Source organism: Neofelis nebulosa, chromosome 12 (assembly GCF_028018385.1).
Source record: "Neofelis nebulosa isolate mNeoNeb1 chromosome 12, mNeoNeb1.pri, whole genome shotgun sequence".
In the NCBI taxonomy this organism is placed as follows: Eukaryota; Metazoa; Chordata; class Mammalia; order Carnivora; family Felidae; genus Neofelis; species Neofelis nebulosa.
In genome coordinates, this window is record NC_080793.1 from 10411138 (window position 1) to 10425373 (window position 14236).

Consider the following 14236-nt stretch of genomic DNA (forward strand, 5'->3'; position numbering starts at 1 on the left):
GGTATTAATTTTCATTAATATGCCACAACTCAAGTGATTGATTCTTTTTTTTTAAATTATTTTTTTTTTTTTCAACGTTTTTTATTTTTATTTTTGGGACAGAGAGAGACAGAGCATGAACGGGGGAGGGGCAGAGAGAGAGGGAGACACAGAATCGGAAACAGGCTCCAGGCTCCGAGCCATCAGCCCAGAGCCTGACGCGGGGCTCGAACTCACGGACCGTGAGATCGTGACCTGGCTGAAGTCGGACGCTTAACCGACTGCGCCACCCAGGCGCCCCTCAAGTGATTGATTCTTAAAGGGTAGTCGCAATGTGGAATCAGAACCATATCTATAAACTTGTGTACTAATTATTATTACTTTGTGCTCTTATAAGATAACATGCATGAAAGGGGCAAATAATCTCTTACTATTAATATTATGAAAATAGTATTGAGATTATGGCGGCCTGGACTGGTTCTTGGGGGTCACTCCCTCCAGTGGGTCCTGGACTCCTCTCTGAGAACCACTGGTTTGGGGTTTGCAGCTACCACCTACCCAGCGTCTCTGCTTGCTGCTGCTTGTAGGAATGCGGTGAGGTGGGAGGAGAAGGAGAAGCACAGCAGGAAGAACATGGATCGGGTTTAATAGAGCCGTCCCAGCTCTGCCTCTTCCCAAAAATGGTGTCTCGGGCAAGGTTTTGACCCACTCTTGACCTTTGATGTCAGAGTTAGGATTTGAACCTGCGTCTCTGAACTCTACGTTCTGGGTTCTTTCCAGTGTTTTTAAGCCTCAAGGCCACTTCCCAGCACTTGACTCTCTCAGCACCTTCTCTTTCTTTGCTGCAGGCCCTAGACTTTGCCTGCCTCCACCTTCCTCTCTTCTCTGCTTCCCTCTGACCCCTCTTGCCCTGGCCTGGTTTTGCCAGTAAGATAGATACCCATTCCTATTTCCTCCTTCCTGATTCCTTCCCCCACATAGCTAGGCTCCTTCCCCTTGTAGACTTTGCCCTTCAAACCTTTACCAATTGCAAATGGGCTCTCTGCCATTCTTCCAGACCCTGGTGTCAGTCCATCTGAGCTCCGGTGCTCAAGTCACTTTTAGGTCCCACCCCAAAATTTGATCTATCACAATACATCTTTGAGTTATTGCAGCTCGGGCATTTTGACACGATACATTATGGTAATCCATAGCACATAGAGACATTAACACTCCCGACTTTGACAAAATACATTGTGAAGTCTTTGAAGGCACCATTACAATTTATCTTGTCATTCAGGAGGAGACCCAGTTCAGCATTAATGTAGATGAACACAGTGTGGCTTTTGTTTCATTTAATTGCTTATGACCTTTTTAATTGCTAATTTAACAAAATACCAAAGGGTTATGTTTCAATTAAATTAACAGTTTGGGAGTGGTTTTTTTAATATATGTTTATTTTTAAGACATTCTGGCTCTCTCTGCTTTTTACTTGGAGTAGATAAAAATGTCTTCTCTTGAACAGAAGTGGGTTTTTAAATGTGAAGTTGATATATAGTAATAATTCTAATATGCAAATGATACAGTGCCGGTGTATGGTTGGATTCACTCCTTTCTAGAAGGATACAAACAGTAAAGGTATACATACAAAGTCTTTGAACTTTTCTGGTCCCAAAACATGCTTTTGGTATAATGCTCTGCTTTGGATGTTTGTCTTTAGATGTAAAATGTCTCTCGTACGCACCATTTATTGAGTGCTTCTCTCTGCCTTGTAATACTTTCTTTGTGTTCTGTAGCAAGTTTGTAAGCTCCTGAAGATCAGGAACCCTGCCTTATCCTTACCAGTGTGCCTCCATAGGCGAGCATACTGCTGGCATGGGGACAGTAGTTGCAGGTTATATGGCTGACTGATCCGTACACACAGACGTGCCCCCTCCGAGCAGCGACACTCCTGAGCCTCTGTCAAAAAATGGCTGTATAACTCCGAAGACCGGAAGTTGTTCGTGTTCGGCAGATGACCTGCTTGGGGGTGAGCAGCGTGTCCTGGAGGCGAGTGCAGGGCTGTTGTCCTTTCCTACTCCCCCAGGAGCTGTTGCCCTTCTAATCATAAAAGCAAACACACCCCTTATCATCTGGGGCAAGGCTCAGAACTTACCCAAGTAACAGGGGGGCCTAAATCCTCAAATGGGATATGAATTTACACTGTTAGAGAGTAGAAGGTCAATGCAAGAAGCATTAGTGTGTTGAGCCAGCTCCAGCTATATAAGTCTTGAACAAAATTAATATAAGGAAATTGACAAGCCTTGCTGGTTATTCCATAGCTTTAAGACCTCTACTAAAATCCTATCATCTCATCTGCCTATTATTAACATTTCAGCAAAATATAAAGTTTTCATTAATCTCCCACAGCAAATTTAGGAGTGAAAACTGGCACTTGTTTGAGCTTTTAGGACTACATTAGCTGGTGTATTAAACAAAATATGTCATTCTTCAGTAGCTTCTGTAAGAAGCTAAATCAATTTCCAGCCATATTTATGCACCACTTTATCTAAAAGCATCTGAATTATCATTTACAGCTAAGATGCTTTATTAGCAGCTGGCATTGAAATTGCTCAGTAAAAAATTATATGTCACGTTATAGTAATTTTTAAATTGGTTTTAATCCAACATCATAAAATGTGAAACTCTTAAGTGTGGTTTTTTTTTTTTTTTTTTTTAGTAATTGGCATTTTAGCATAATGAGCTGTTACCTCTTTCCAAATCAAATACCTGCAATATTTAGAAAATACTAATTAGTAAAGAAAGCAGAAGTTCTTGAGCTAAGCTGTATCTAATAATGGCATTTTCTCAGATAAGATGACTTTAACTGGTTTTTAAAACATGAAAGGATTTTAACATTTTACCAAAAATTCTCCACAGCTCTCATATATAAAAGGGTCTAAAAATAGAAATAAACACATCTTCTCGGTTCTGTTTCAGGAAAGTGTATATTGGGGAAAGTGATTGATTATTTGAAACTCTATAAGTTCTAGCCACTCTCTTGGTTTAAAATATGGACATTACCCAGAAGACAGTCATGCTCACAATGATGCCATTTCTGTCCAAAATTACACATGTCCTAAAGAAAGGTAGTGAACTTACCTAATGATCCTCATAGATGTTGAGTGCAACTCTTCTGGTCCTCGTGATGTGATGTTGGCTAAGTCGCTCAGCCCCTCTGATTCTCCTGTGGCCGTGGCAGCTGGCATTTATCAGTACATTTTTATTGAGCACTTGCTTTATCCTGGGCATGGTAGCACTAGCAGGGTTTAGGCTATAATGGTGAGTAAAGCAGTCACTCTGCCTGCTCTATTAGGGTTTGCAGTCCAGTGGCAGAGACAGACAATGACTAGCTGTGACAGCATTCTGCAGAAAAATGCTGGGTGCAGTGGCAAAGGGAGCTGAGCTACACTTGGGGGCCAGGGGTCAGGGAAGTTTCCCTGGAATGTCACTTTGAGCTAGGCTCTTCAGGAAAAATAGGTAGGACACCTGGAGGAATAGGTCAGGAGAGAATGAAGTGGGGAGAAGGGGACCTGGGCAGAGAGGACAGTATAATATATGCAGATGCTCAAAGATGGGACTGTATCACAGGCATGCAGTGAATGGTCCATTAAGGGAGAGGCTGCATCCTCCCTGAGCAGGGAGCATTATTGTGGGTGCTAGAGTGGTCCAAACTGGGAAAGTGTTTGGAAATCAAATGCACCGTTCCTAATAAAGGAGTTCAATGTGAAGGCATCAGAAACCAACTTTGACTTAAAAGCTTACCCTGTAGGCAATAACTGTGGGAAGGAAAAGCCTGTTAATTGTCAGGCTGCCAGTTATGTAACAGAATTTTCCCGTTTTATACCCAAATCTAGAGTTTTCCGTTCCTCCAACTCTGTCCCAAGGAGTTCTCTTTGGGTTTCCCTGTGAAGCCATCTCTGAGTATTCAACACAAGGCTTGGGCACCCTGTTCTGGTTGGCCTCTGCCATACAGGTGCTTCCCTCCCACTGGTGAACGGTACCAGTAGCTGCACCTGCAGAAGACGACGTTTTAAGCTGGGGAACGGGAAATAATTCGGCTTTGCTTAGTGTGGACTCAGGCACATGACTTTACCTCTCAAGGCCTCAGATTCCTCATCTGTATAATAGAGAAAATGAGTACCCACCAGGTTGGCATGAGGCTTAAGTGCATGTGTAAAGAGCCTAGCGCCATGCCTGATGTCTAGTGAGCACTCAAACGCACTGGTTCTTTATGTATTTTTTATTTATTTACTTAGCACAATTTAGTGAGGGCACACCAGTTGCCTGCACTGCTTGTAAATGATACAGAGATGAATGAGAAGCTTTACCGACCATCAAAAAGCTTCCAAATTAGGCCAGAGTGACCAGTCAACAATGCCAGTGCAAGATTGAATGTGGTCCTCTCTGACGGTAGAATAAAAACAATCGTGACTGCTGTTTACTAAGTGTATTATGGTTAGATTCTTTAAATACATTTTGACATTCTGTGCATGGTAAAAACGGGCTCAGAGAGTTTAAAGTCACTTGACCTTAGATCATATAGCAAGTTAGAGGCACAGGAATTAAGCCCAGGGCTGTCTGGCCCCAGAGTCCAGTATAACCCAGATTCACAAATTCCAACTGCTGTGGAATTCAAGAGGAGATAGACTTTGAGCCGCCTTGAGTGGAGTTTTGACAAGTCCAGGGTAAGCTTGGAAGGCTACCACATGAACAAAGCGCCGGCAGTAGAAAAATCTAGACTTGTGTGCAGTCTGAGGAGTTTGGGAAGAGCTGAGAGAAGGTATGGCTGAGAAATAACAAGTAAAATTGAAAAATTACATGTTAGGCAGATTATGGACAGCCTTGATTGCTTGGCTGAAAACAGCGCCTCGTTCAGAAGGCCATGGGAAGCCAGGCAAGATTTTTGAGCACTGGCCTTCTTACTTGTCCCCAGTACACCTCTCAGGGTACTGGGCATGCACGAAGCTCTCACTAAACATTTGACGAGTGAATAAATGATCTAGGCTTTAGAAAGCTTTATGAATCAGACAGTCCTATGGTGGCTGGACTGCAGGGAGAGCTCGGTGGCTGGAAGGCCCATGAGGACACTGTTACACCCATCTGAGAGTGAGCAGGCTCGTCCCCACACCAGTGGAGACTGGGATGCAAGACGGGAAACTGATGAACACACAGTTTGAGAATCTTGGAAAGCACAAGATTTCTCCAAGAGCACGGATTACTTTTATGATCGGAAAAGTTATTCAGAAAAGAAGCAAGAAGGATGACCACCCATGCTTTTGTGGTTGTAACTTAACTCTCATGGAGATGGAGAGCTTCTGGCGAGCAGCAGTTTTTCTATCCTTGTGAATCCCTGCTGCCCAGCCAAGGGCCTGCCATAGAATAGGCAGTGTTTGTGGTATTAATTGTTGAATGATGAATATGTTACCATTCTCTGTTTACTGGAATGGCATTATTGAGTCATCGCTCAGCCTTTTCTTCTCTAAATTAAATAGCCCATATTATTTTAATTTATCCCAGAGCATTTTAAGCAGACACCATTTTCCAAGCCTCATGTATCTTTATGTGTTAAACTGCTTTTTCTTCCCCAGGTTCAAGGGCAGACGGGGTTTTTGAGGAGGATTCACAAATTGACATAGCTACAGTACAGGATATGCTGAGCAGTCACCATTACAAGTCATTCAAAGTCAGCATGATCCACAGACTGCGATTCACCACCGATGTCCAGTTAGGTAAGTAAGTACATGAACCGATGATGGGCTGAACCCTTCGTATCAGTGGTCAGTGTAGAAACAGGGAGAGAAACAACATCTGACTTTTATGTGACCTGAATGACTGACGGTAATTTGTTTTCAGAGAAAATGTTTAAACAGTGAAATATAAAGTACCTCCTTTTTCCCACCTGAGTGCTCTGTCTTGTCTTCTTTTTTTATGAAGCAGAAGATTAGAAATAGAACTAACCTGAGACTCTTTTCAAACTGATTGACTTCTGTGAAGTTCCATAAATCTTTTCGTTCTGTAATTTTCTACATGCTATCCTTAGAACCGCTTTGTAGCATTGCCACTTGCCTTTTTTAACTCAGGTGAATTCATTGCTTATTCATTCATGACTTTATTCAGGAAGCTTTTTAATGATCTCAGAAGTTATATTTGGATCCTCACCGAATAATCCAGACCTTTCAATTAATATTTGGGATTAATCTGTGCTCGCTTCGGCAGCACATATACTCAAATATTTGGGATTAATCTGTTCCAATTAAGGCTACATTTCTGTTTTGACTTACATGTAACAAGAGTAGAAGTCTCGTAGTAGTCAACATAATATCATCATCATCACGGCTGTCATTTGTAGGTGTCTGCTGTGTGTTAAACACTGTGCTAAGTGCTTTACATACTCTGCAAAACTACCTAGAAGATGGATATTTGTATCTTCCCCATCTAACAAAGAAGGTAAATGAGGTGCAGAGAGGTGACGTCTGTGGCCAAGCTCACACAGCAGGTAGTGTGAGGAGCAGAACCCTGGTTTGGCCAACTGAAGTGCACCTGCTCCCTCCGAAAGGACACTGGGGGGAGCAGGGAGCAGGTGTGGGTGCCAGGCTTAGTCAGGGAGCGGACCTGGCTCTGCCACCTGCCTCTGCCACGCCACCCCTTCCCGGACCTCGTTTGCTTGTGTGTGAAGGGAGGAGGTTTGCGCTCCAACGTCGAGGCCCACCGATTCTGGGTTTCTCACAAATGCTCCGTATGTGTCTCATAGTAAAGTCTTTTGTGATGCTGGTGTTAGTCTGGCTAATTTGTAATAAGCCTCAAAAATCTCTTCAAATACTCCTTCCCAGCCTCACTGACTGGAGCTTGAAACACGCTGACAGCACAGCTTAGTAGGTAAGAGGGGACCCTCGGATGTACAAAGCTCTGAATCGTGGCTCTGTCGGTAACCAGCTGTGTCAGGCAAGTGCCTTCATCTTTCAGAGCCTCAATTCCATTCTAACTGGGAATGTCAGTAGCACCAACTTCTTAGGATTGCCTTGGGGAGCAAGTTAGGCCATGTGAAGCACTTAGCACAGGGCCCGACGGGTGGTGGACCCCCTGTAAAGGAGAACTCGTGGTGAAGAGGCAGGGCTTTGGACAGACTCTGGAGCTAGAGGCCTGGGTTCAAACCCTGGCTCGTTCGTCCGCTGTATCACCACAGGCAAATGACTCAGAGCCTCTGTTTCCTCATTTGTAAAGTGAGGATAATAATCCCTGTCTCACAGATATCCTTACAGGGATGAAATGACACCACACATGCACACTACTCAGAAAGGCACCTGGCACATAGCAAGTCCTCAGTAAATACCAGCTGCTAAGATGATGATGATTCGAACAGACTAACTAGATGGATTAGCACCCAGTAACTTTGAACCAAAACACAGAACCCACCTTTTTTTCCTCTTTCTGGACCTGTTTCTGCCTCCTTAAAAAAGAAGGAAAGAAGGAGGGAAGGAAGGAAGGAAAGAGAAAGAAAGAAAGAAAGAAAGAAAGAAAGAAAGAAAGAAAGAAAGAAAGAAAGAAAGAAAGAAAGAAAGAAAGAAAGAGAGAGAGAGAGAGAAAAGAGGGAGGAAGCTAAATATCTAAATTGTAAAAAAAAAATTGCTTATTTAATGTCGATTCTTAAACATAAAATTCTTTGGTGTTTTTCTTCCTGGAGCTGCTTTTCCTGGTACTTATAGAAATAAAAATAATGAGGCTACTCAAAAAGAAGCCAGATTCAAGAAAAGGGGGGGGGGGGTAGAAGTACGTACTATATTATTCCACTACGTACCATTCAAAAATACACAAAAATAATGTTGGTGCTATAGTGGTGAGCATAGCTGCCTTCGAAAAATACAGTCATCTGCTGTGAAGGAGTAATGAAGGTGGTCATCCTACTGGGAGAGGAGGCTGTAGTGACTGCAGGGGAGACTTGGGATGCTGGTAAGGTTCTGCTTCTTGATCTGGGTACCGATTACATGGGTATGTAGACTTTGTGAAAAAAATCAAGTTACACGGGGCTCCTGGGTGGCTCAGTCAGTTGAGCTTCCAACTTTGGCTCAGGTCATGATCTCGTGGTTCATGAGTTCGAGCCCCACTGCAGCTCGGAGCCTGGAGCCTGCTTTGGATTCTGTGTCTCCCTTTCTCTCTGCCCCTCCCTAGCTCGGCTCACTCTCTCGCTTGCGCGTGCTCTCTCTCTCTCTCTCTCTCTCTCTCTCTCTCTCTCTCTTTCTCTTTCAAAAATAAATAAAAACATCAAAAAAAAATTTTTTTAAGAAAAAATCAAGTTAAAGATACTCTTACAACTCATGCATTTTCTGTTGATATATTTTCAATTAAAAGTTTACTAAAATAAGAATGCTTCTCAGACATCTAGTTTGGGTTTGCCTACAGTACCTTCCCAGTAACAAAGGAGTGGCTCTGGTTTTAAGGAGCCCAGTAAGTAGCCAGACTGCAGCCAAGACAGAGGTCCAGGCTACAAGGCAGGGATTTTCCCAGGGAGCACAATCAGTAAATCCACCCATCCCCAAGGTAAAAAAGCAGTGCTTTGGAAAGATTACCAAGATCGTGAGCTTCTTTCCCTGTTTTTTTTTCCAAAGGCAAAAAAGCCAAACTTTAATTCATTAGATTCTGACATGTATATTCATTTAAAGGAAGAAGCCCACAAAAGGATCTGTGGGAAGAGCCCAACTCTGTAGTCAGGATTGGGTTTAAATCCCAGCATTACCACTTACCCCCAGTGTCTCCTTGGACAAGTCCCTTTTCAGGCTTAGTTTTTGTCATCTGTAAAATGGGAACTCTAATGTTTACCTTTCAAGGTAGAATAAAATAAAGTGTTTGGCCCAGAGCAGCTGTATTCTGAAAGGAGGCTCATCTTAGTTGTTGTTACTGTTGTCACTGTTACTTATTTTGCCCATGGCTTTCTGTCCAAGCCTACCATCTTGAAATTAGCCTGATCACTTAGATTAGGTAGTGGCTCTGTTGGCAGAGTTTCACTTGTAGCCACAGTGGAGGACACTTGTCAGGTAGAAGTGGATGATGACAGTGGTGAGGATATCTCTCCCTGGAGCAGTGGTTCTCAGAAGTGTGACTAGAGGCCAGGTCCCAGTCACCTCTGGAAGTTTCCAGTGGTACACATGGCACCCTCTGGTGGTGAGTCATGGCTCCAAGGAGCTTCTGAACAGTCAACTGTCAGAATATCTGTTTCAGTTACGAATCTACACTCAGTCTTACAAACAGAGCATTATGAACAGAAACTTCATATATTAGTCCTAAGGAATTTTGTGACAATTACATAAACTCTGCCTGTGAGTACTATACCATGTGATTAATAAATAAGCTCATTTCCTGTTGCCATGTAGATGAGTTCTATAACTTCAGATCCCCTTTCCCTCGCGAAGCAGGTGACACCCTTTCATTTTAACAGTAATGACAATAAAAACCAGCAGAATAATCCAGGAATTCCTTCTTTCCAAAACTGACTCTACTGTAAAGGACAGGGCCGCAAACAACGCACTTTTATGAGCATTTGAGTGAGCAGCTGGATTCTGAGATCAGTAAATAATTTATTTTATTTCAACTGACTAGCCAGGTGCTTCAGATCTTTCCTGACACTGATGGATGGTCTCCTCTGCTCATCCATCCTGTGTCAGTCAGAGCAGAGATTTCACTTGCCCCCTGTGGCAAGTTCTTCTAAGTGGTAAGTGTCTGTGTGCAGCATTTCCCCAGTAGCCCTGCTGATTCCACAGAAAACTCCCCGTCCACTCTGAGTCAGTAGTACGCAGGAGCACGCAGCAGCGATCAGAATTCCCCAGCTCCGCGGCATCATCACAGCTGCTTGTCTCCCCATCGGGTAGTCGTGGCCCGTGCTCCCGTTTTTGCCATCTGCCATCTGCTTCTGAGAAAGGCGAGGAGGGACGCAAATTTGGATCTGCAAGACCCTAACTTAAACTGATTTTCCACCAGACTTTTCTGTGATTGAAAAACTTTATTGGAGTCCCGTAGTGAAACCTGCAACAAAGACCTGATCTTTGTAAATAATATTAAGAAGAATTACAATTTTCTTCAGTTTATTTATTTCTTTTGAGAAAAAAAGCACAAGTGGGGGAAGGGCAGAGAGAGAGAGAGAGAGGAGAAAGAATCCCAAGCAGGCTCTGCACTGTCAGCACAGAGCCTGATGCGGGGCTCGAACCCACAAACCGTGAGATCATGACCTGAGCTGAAGTCAGATGCTTAACAATTGAGCCACCCAGGTGCCCCAGAATTACACTTTTTAAAGGCAGTTATTTATCAAGTGCTTGCTATGTGCCAGGCACTTCGCTGATCACTCTTATATTCATTGTCTCCTATAATTATATCACTATTACTGGATAGTACTGATATTATCTCCATTTTTTATATCAGGAAACTAGGGTATAGGGGACAATTACTCATCAAGTAATGAAGCTGAGATCAGAATCCAGACTGTCTAAAGCTTCGTCCTGCACCTAACTACTATATTATGCCTTGAATGCAAATTGTCATCACACTAATACTCTTTAGCTCTAGGACAATTTTCAGTGTACTGTGAACTTTCCCCCCATCACCTTATTTAATCCACACAGAACAGTGATGATGTTATTCCCATTTCATAACAAAAAACCAAGGCTTGGAGGAGTAAATGAAGTAATGTGATGCATATAGAGAATTTAGTGTTGACTGGCACATAGCTATTACTTAATAAGCACTAACTTTCCTTCCCTCCCCCCTCCGCCCCCCAGCCATCAGGATAGACAGGGGGGTATCCAGTCCCAGTAACAGAACTGGGACTGAAGCCCAGTCCCATACGGCAAACCCAATCCATCAAGCCATGGATGTCTCAAATAATCTCTCTGAAAGGTTTCATGGTTTCCTTCACGAAGGAAGTGATTACTTCTAGTTGGCCAGTTCCAGAGATTCTGCACATCCTCACTCTTCCCCCTGCCCTAGCATCTGAGGGTCAGGGTCAGCATAGCATGCACGCCGCTGTTCCATCCTCTGTTCACATTGTCAGTCAGTCACTGCCCTTCTTCCCTCTGGGCCCAGAATCGTTTCTAACACAACCCTATAAGCGAGCCCTCGCAGTCAGTTCAAGTTGGTTCTTTTTTTTTTTTTTTTTTTTTTTAATGTTTATTTATTTATTTTGAGAGAGAGGGCGGGAGGGGGAGAGGGAGAGAATCCCAAGCAGGCTCTGCACTGTCAGTACAGAACCCGACAGGGGCTCAGGCCCACAAACCATGAGATCATGACCTGAGCTGAAACCAAGAGTCGGACACTTAACTGACCAAGCCACCCAGGCGCCCCCGAAGTTGGTTCTTAAGTTGAAATCTATTCACCATCCCTGCTGTGCCAGCCTGGAAGGTTTACCACACAAAACGGTCATGCCTAACCATTCGTGTATTCCTTGAAAACGTCCTTGGAATATTTCATCTTGTCTGCTTCCTCTCTGTGTTGGGCCTAAAAGTACAGATGCCCTTAAGTGTAGCCCTTGCTTGAGCTTATACCATGTTGAGGTCATTTCCATTAATGTGATCTACCCATATGTCTGATGCTGGGTGCCTGACCATAGGATCAGGCACTAGGACGTGTGCGGCCAAAAATGCCAAGGCTGAGAGCTTGAAATGGGTTTGGAGAAAATCAAACTCAAAGGGTCAAGTATGGATGCCAACCAGGATCTAGGACACCCATAGCGTTCTGTCAGTAAGTATTTGTTGGCCGCCTGGTAGAAGCCGGATTGTGATGCACCAGCCAAGAGGCTGCCAGAAATCCACGTAAGAAATGGAGCAGAGAAGGCCAAGATACCACCGTTGGGTACCTCTTAATTACGTAGTACCTCAGAGCAGCGATTGTGACCCTGACTGTATATCAGAGTCGCCGAGTCCCTGATCTCATCCCGGGCCTGCTAGTCAGAATCTCCCCGTAATTATGGGATTTGGGAAATGCAGCATCTCGGCATCCAGAGGACTTTCTTGCCCCTTATCTCTTGGTCCAAGGCTTGTTTTTACTGGGAAGGTTGGCTTGGAGTCCCTGATATAGGGTCTGAGGCTGAGAAGTGCCTTGACAGTTGTGCCACTGTGCTAACTTGATCCCTTCCCTTTATCATTTGTCAGTATAGACCTATCCCCATGGCACCAGAGGTATAGGTCACTGAATCTGTAATATACCGTGAATTCCATCTGCGTCATAATTGCATATATAACCTAACATCATTCTGTGTAAGATGTACAGATTCTGTATAGGATTTACAGATAAAGACTGTTTCATAAAATCTCTCTGAAAGGTTTCGTGGTCGCCTCCACTATCTCTTCATAAAACAATCCATATGTATAATCGTAACACTTGTGATCATGGTAGTTATTTATCAAAAGTATCAAGTACAATAGCACATATCATAGAGAAGGCAGAGAGGTTTCATCTCATAAACTGACTCCAATCAAGTTTGTAATGGCTGCCCAGAGCATTATGCTGAGGCAGCATCTGGAGCTGCGTCTGAGGGCAACATAAAGAAACTCTGTGATTGATTAAAAATGCCTGCCCTGAGCCTGAGCATGATGAGAGGCAGCATATTTGCCATCTATTGTCTAACCTGGTTTATCTGTCCTGTTGCACTTACCATTTAACCCCCTGGTCAATACCTACAAGCCAGCACTCAAGGAGGACTTCATTACATTGCTATTTTTTAATATACAGCATGCAAACTTAAGAAGCACATTAATAACACAAGACTGAGTGAAAGCAAGCAGCTGTGGCCTGCACTTTTTTTTTTTTTTTTTTTTTTTTTTTTTACTCCTTGGGCTCACTCTGGTGCTGTGTGGCTCTATGAATAAAATATTTGCCCCTGTTATTTTCCACTTGGGGCACCTGTGGAGTATAGTTCGAGTAATTACATAATCTGGAAATGTAGGTTCTTAGCAAGTGAATTGATTTTCCCTCCTATTTCTGTTTCATTTTCTTACTGAGTACTAAGGAGATCTCCTCCTCCATTCAGACACATGAAAATGATCATGAGAGACATTCATCACACTTAGCTCCAAAATCCCTGGGTCCATTGAGTAATTTGAGGATGGCAATTCTAGTATCACATGATTATTCTGTCCCTGTTGTGACAACATTTTCTGAACCAAAATTTGGAATAGAGTTTAACAAGTACTAATGAGCTTATGAAATAGCAGGACAAATACTATCAAGACTGCCTCCAGAAAAAAAATTTTTTACCAGTTTAGTGCTTACTGCAGTACTTGGGTTGAGGGAAGATCCCCTGATAGGAAGTGTCAGAAGCTCTAGGGGTTTTTTCTCACTGTGTACCTTCCTCTAATTCCTTGCTCCCAGATCTGCCCTTTTGAGAATACCTGTTGAGTATTCCAGGGCTACTAATGGCAATGTATGAGGTTCCTCAGATGGTTGAGAAAGCCTTGAGAACTTGGAAAAGTAGAGAGCCATTGGCATAATGAAATTAATGGGAATAGGATAATGGAGTGTCCATCCAGCTTCTGTATTCCTTTTACCCTGCCCTCAACCTCGGCACTTGAGCTCCAACATGATACCAGGGCCTGAACATGAGAAAGATCTGGTCTTTCCACCCTCTGTAGGTGATAATCACAAATGCTCTTAGGAAATGACATACTGCTTCCTAACTGATGCTGAAAGCTCACCTGAAGCATCTACTTGCCAGGAGAATGTTTAGTTTGGGAATCTAACGCCCTCAGTACAAAATCTTTGTAAACGCCTTCTTACAGAGAGAGCTTAGTCCTCATCCAGGGACAGGTGTTACTGGGTGGAACAGTCTCGGGTCTCATCCAGTCAGCTCCACCCTTGTGCCCATGCGGTGCTGTGTACAGCTGTGTATTCATGGACTCATTCCTGTTCAGGCCACTGCTTAGTTTTCATTCCAAGGATAAAGGCCTAGTCAAGTATACTCACACTTGTTACCGAGTCCCTAACTGACCACACATTGGAATTGGTAGCTCTTAGCTATGGTTCCCAAAAGGTTTCAGATGATTAGCCCTTGAATGGAACCAGTGATTCTGGGGCCCAGTACCCCCACTTGATCTCAAGAATGTAAGGCTCCACTGGGTATCATTATAGTTGTGGCTAAAATATTGTATTGTTACCTATTTTGGGTCCCTTAGGGAGACAGTGCTTTTTATACTGTATTGCATTTGCTCATGATGTGAATATACCCACTATATAAACTTGATGCATTGAGACAGGAGAG

The 14236-nt window shown here is 43.4% G+C and overlaps 1 protein-coding gene across 7 annotated transcripts in view; it reads left to right on the forward strand.

The window, feature by feature from the left end:
* MAPKAP1 (MAPK associated protein 1) overlaps window positions 1-14236 on the forward strand; it is a 244954-nt gene that overhangs the window by 195197 nt on the left and 35521 nt on the right. For all 7 annotated transcript variants that reach the window (XM_058694114.1, XM_058694110.1, XM_058694111.1 and 4 more), the window contains one exon: window positions 5589-5729. In XM_058694114.1, the coding sequence (XP_058550097.1) occupies window positions 5589-5729 (141 nt within the window). The remainder of the gene's footprint in view (window positions 1-5588; window positions 5730-14236) is intronic.